This window comes from Lactuca virosa, chromosome 8 (genome assembly GCF_052849685.1).
Source record: "Lactuca virosa cultivar CGN04683 chromosome 8, Lactuca_virosa_CGN04683_v6, whole genome shotgun sequence".
NCBI classification, from domain to species: domain Eukaryota; kingdom Viridiplantae; phylum Streptophyta; class Magnoliopsida; order Asterales; family Asteraceae; genus Lactuca; species Lactuca virosa.
The window spans coordinates 43,401,468-43,406,542 of record NC_136433.1 but is presented as its reverse complement, the minus strand read 5'-3'; the positions used below and the strand labels follow the sequence as shown (position 1 = coordinate 43,406,542).

General features: G+C 32.4%; 1 protein-coding gene across 1 annotated transcript; it reads left to right on the top strand.

The window, feature by feature from the left end:
• Positions 1-1,181: 1,181 nt before the first annotated feature.
• LOC145130297 (alcohol dehydrogenase-like 7) lies at positions 1,182-5,075 on the top strand. Its single transcript, XM_079065119.1, has 12 exons — positions 1,182-1,193; positions 1,415-1,500; positions 2,562-2,629; positions 2,815-2,951; positions 3,035-3,081; positions 3,176-3,501; positions 3,619-3,701; positions 4,079-4,154; positions 4,231-4,295; positions 4,389-4,484; positions 4,610-4,774; positions 4,858-5,075. Exons 1-12 carry the CDS (start codon positions 1,182-1,184, stop codon positions 4,972-4,974), a joined length of 1,278 nt encoding a protein of 425 aa, XP_078921245.1. The 3' UTR covers positions 4,975-5,075.

The following is a 5,075-nucleotide window of genomic DNA, read 5'->3' as shown; positions in this document are numbered from 1 at the left end:
TGGCTGGCGGTGGAGAGGGAGGAGGAAGAAGCGACAGTGACGAGATGATGTGAGGGACGATGCAGTTGATGATTATGAACGAGATAAGGGGGCAAAAATGTGAAAAAACCCTAGTGTTGTGATTTATGATTTTTAAACAGTTTGGAACTGGTTTTACCTAATTTAAATGATATTAATTTAAGGGATATTAATTGGTTTGATTATTTACTATAATTATAATAGATAAGATTACTATTATACTTTTTTATTGTTTAATAATGATTTAATTTTTCTAGAATTCTTATTGGTCCCTACATCCACACAATAGATGTCCATCTACATATGAACCTAGCTCTCTCTCTCTCTCTCTCTCTCTCTATATATATATATATATATATATATATATATATATATATATATATATATATATATATATATATATATATATATATATATATATATATATATATATATATATATATATATATAACGACTGGTTAGTGGTTAATGGTTAGAAGTTATTATCCCTAAGTTAGTAGAATTCGTCAATATCCGTATTAGAACCCGAGATCTCCAATTTAAGAGACAAAGCCTCTACCAAGTGGGCTAGACCTACATTTAGGCTTAGTTTATTGTAAAATGCTTAAGGTTACCACTAATTCCCAACATTAGCAGTGTATGGAAGTTACAATGATAACCGAATAGTTTGTCCAGTTGGTTAATGGGAAAATGACTTATAAATGTAACATATTTTATCTTTTGTACACATTTATTAATTAAGTTTTTTTTTTGTACAAAATTTTCCAATGCACTTGTTTGGACTATTCACAAAATGTCCTTATGACCGGTTGGTGTGGGTTTAGTCACGTTCTTTGTTGCTCCGGTGTGACTTTGGTCGTCTTCTCCGATGAGTATCCGACCAATTTTTTTCCATCATGTTGTAACACAAACAAGCAAAGTTTCAATTTATGGGGATGAACAATCTGCCTTTAATTCATGCACTCGAATATGAGCATATCATACGAAACTCAAATAAGACATCGAGCAAAGAATATATGATGAATTAAAATGAAAAACCCATTTGAACAGGCTGCAAAAAGTTTGAACAAGAACAATATGACAGATTTTGTTTCGATTTATGAACGTAGATTTCGTTTCCATTTCCAAACCCAAAACTCATTTGAACAATAACAAGCTGGTAGATGGATTTTGAGGTTAACAAGATGAATAAAAAGCATACATGAACTTGAATCCGAAAATCATACACACACATGAACTAAAATATAAAATCGAGTTCATACAAGAAGCACCAACATAGAAACATACATACATCAACTTTTCGAAATTTTCATAGAAGTACCAACTAGAAACATAAAAGCATCATTTTTTTCGGAAAAAAAACAACGAAATTGAATATTGTTTCATTTGATTTCAGACAAAAAATAAGGGAGAATTAAAGTACATGAGACAATATGTGGAGGCTGGTGGCGATGATCTGCTTGAAGGCTTTAGGGGAAAAAAGTCATTTAGGGATCAAATATTGGGCCAACCACATTTCAAGTAGGGATCGAGCACATTTCAAGTAGGGATTGAGTTAGGAGGCTGGCCGATAAATGCTTACCGGCTTAGACGAGATTAGCCATTTATCAAACAGGCTGCACCGAGTTAGACAAAAGTGTTGACCGAACCAATCAACTACATATCACACATGCCCTTAGTTGGACCAACTCCAGGACACTACTCCTTGATCCTCGCAATGGGTATTAAGGTTGTCCCTAGGCATATGCGGGGTATACAACCGCATAGGGACCTTGTCGTTTAAGGGGCTTAATTTTTTTACGCACATTAGTATTAGCAACAGATTAGTGACCGATTAGAACAAATTAGTGACAATTTTTGTTTTGATTAATTTCATAAAAATTATTTTTTTATCAATGATTTTTTACTTATATAAAAAAAATTATATTTAAATGCTCATATTTAATTTTCACATTTAACCTTCAAAATCAATGGATCAACTATTTTATCCTTTTATTTGTCATATTCAAGATCAAACTCATGTTATACAAATATATAATTTATACCATATGATTTATATCCCTTCTAGCACTCATATAAGATCCAATTACCCAAAATTGTGAAATAAACTATCTTGAATTTTATTAAATATCTTGAATTTTGAACAATTCATCCGAGGAGTGGCATTTGCACAAATTTAGATTTTTGCGTTGCTATGTACAACAAAAATTAAATACATCCCACCCCAATTCTATGCTCGCCTCTAAATGGAAGTTTCACATGTAGGGTTCATGGAACGCATTATACCAAAGGGGAGTGTTAGTTATTTAACAAGAGAATTATACAAGCATTAAATACAGTTATAAAAATATTAACAATAAAAAAATAAATATTAAATGTAACATTATATCATATCAGATTTCATAAATAAATCAATAAAACAAATATGATTTGAACATATTTTGTAAATTAAAAAAAGAATCCCATGGGTCTCTCCCACCATTTCCCGCCGGGCGGAGATTACGAACACACTAGGCCCAAGCAACTATAAATACCAATGACAGAAGCTCTCGTAGCAACGCTGCCGGAAAAAGCTCTAGCAACACTGCCGGAAAGCCTATCAGGTGCCGAGGTAAGATCTTCTACTCATGCTTCAGCACTCTAATTCCATTAACTTACATCGATAAAAAAAACTGTTTGAAATTTTGAAACTGCATGTTTTCCCGAGATACAAACAATTACCTAATGGATGAAGGCAACATCTGTAGTAATTTTTTATTTCTTTGAAGAATCAATGGAGGATTGTGTTTTTTGCAGCTGCGATTGCTAGGAAACCACGGGAACCGCTGGTGATAGAGGAAGTGATAGTGGCTGCACCAAAATCTCGCGAAGTTCGAATCAAAATCATATGCACATCGCTTTGCCATAGTGATATTAACTACTGGAAATTGGAGGTAGATAGTTGTTCGAGATCAAAATTTAAATCAATCGAGTGTTTTTGTTGATGTTAATTAACGATTGTTGTTTTCTCTTAAAGCGTCCTCCTGCAATTTTCCCCAGAATACTCGGTCATGAAGCAATTGGGTAAGAATCCATCAAAATTAGTAAACTGTTCATGTTAAATCTGTTGAATTGTGGTCCTAATTACATAAATTCATTCAAATTTTCTCCATTAAAGGGTTGTAGGGAGTATCGGTGAAGGTGTACATGAAGTTGTTGAAGGAGACACTGTGATCCCAATGTTTCTCCCAGATTGTGGTGAATGTGCAGATTGTTTGTCCAAAAAAAGCAACCTGTGTTCAAAATATCCTGTCCATTGTACTCCATGGGTGGGTAGAGATGAATCAAGCAGATTCACAGACATGAATGGAGAAACTTTATACCATTTCTTGCATGTATCAAGTTTTACTGAGTACACAGTGGTTGAAGTTGCTCGTGTAATCAAAGTTGATCCAGCAATCCCAGCAAACAGAGCCTACCTCTTAAGTTGTGGAGTATCAACTGGTAATTTTTTGCTTATTTTTATGCACTTTTTACTATATTTATGATATAGATTGGTGATAAAATGAAGATTATGCATTTGAGGAGTTGAGTTTATGAAAATAAATTATTTTATTTCAGGGTTAGGTGCTGCTTGGAAAGCTGCAAATGTGGAAATTGGAACAACAGTTGCTATATTTGGACTGGGTGCAATTGGGCTAGCTGTATGATTGATTCTTATCAACTTATATAAAGATTCAACTTTTGGGCCTTACATATAAAGGCTTTAATAAATTTTTGTAATCCAACATAATAAACACTACATACACAGAACTTTATAAAGTGCATATTATACATAAAAAAAACAATATAATTAAAATCATGAAAGGATGCCGAATATTTTTCTTATTTCACAATGTTGACATTAACAGGCCAAAATAGTTAATCAGGAAAAATGTGTTAATCTTTTATGGTTTGATTGGAAAAATAAAGTAATAATGGTTAAACCTAAAATATGATGTTTTTTATTGTGTAATTTCCCCTTTTTTTTCATATGACATATATATTGATGAGGGTAAAATGGGAATGATATTTGTTAAAGGTTGCTGAGGGAGCAAGGCTATGTGGAGCTAAAAGGATCATTGGAGTTGATGTGAACCAAGACAAACTTGAAATTGGTAACTTATTATAAATTTTTGGAAAAATATCAAAATTTCCAATTTTTAACATTAATCATTTCTTTATTATTGACAGGAAAGAAATTTGGAGTTACTGATTTTGTGAACCCGCGTAACATTGGGGACAAAACTGTCAGCCAGGTAATTTAATACATTATGCTTCATTTTAAAATTAATATCTTAAATTCTTAAATGAAATTTTTTATAACATTAAAAAAATGTTTGTTGAAGCAGGTGATAATTGAGATGACCGGTGGAGGTGCAGATTATTGCTTTGAGTGTGTTGGTTTGACTTCTCTTGTTCATGAAGCTTATGCTTCTTCTAGAAAGGTCTAATTGTTTTCCCTATATATATATATATATATATATATATATATATATATATATATATATATATATATATATATATTTAGCCACTAATTGAATCTTTTTTTAACAATGAAGGTAATCTTTAGGGATGGGGGAAAACGGTTATGCTGGGAGTTGACCAACCGGAGGCAATGTTGACTTTAAGTTCTTTTGAGGTACTTCACAGTGGAAAATCAATCATGGGTTCTCTTTTTGGAGGTCTAAAACCAAAATCTGATATCCCTGTTCTCATAAAACGCTGCATGGATAAGGTAAGCAGAATCCTTCTCTTTCATATTTTGAATGTTTAATATTTTTATTTTATAAGAAACTAATGAATTCTTGATCTTTTTAGGAACTACAATTAGATGCATTTGTGACACATGAGGTTGAGTTTGAGGACATCAACAAGGCTTTTGACTTGCTTCTTCAAGGGAAGAGCTTAAGGTGTGTGATGTGGATGAAGAAATGATCAAAGTTTGTTGCTGCAAAGAACCCTTTCTTTCATGAATTGGTGACTTTATTTGACTTTATTTGACTCTTAAACATTTTTAAATAATAATAATCGGTCTA

Bases quoted from the DNA above. Each gene is read 5' to 3' on its own strand.
- LOC145130297 (XM_079065119.1), top strand. The intron at 1,501-2,561 runs GTCATTTAGGGA...TACCAATGACAG, and splicing joins GAAGGCTTTAGGGGAAAAAA to AAGCTCTCGTAGCAACGCTG. The intron at 2,630-2,814 runs GTAAGATCTTCT...TGTTTTTTGCAG, and splicing joins AAAGCCTATCAGGTGCCGAG to CTGCGATTGCTAGGAAACCA.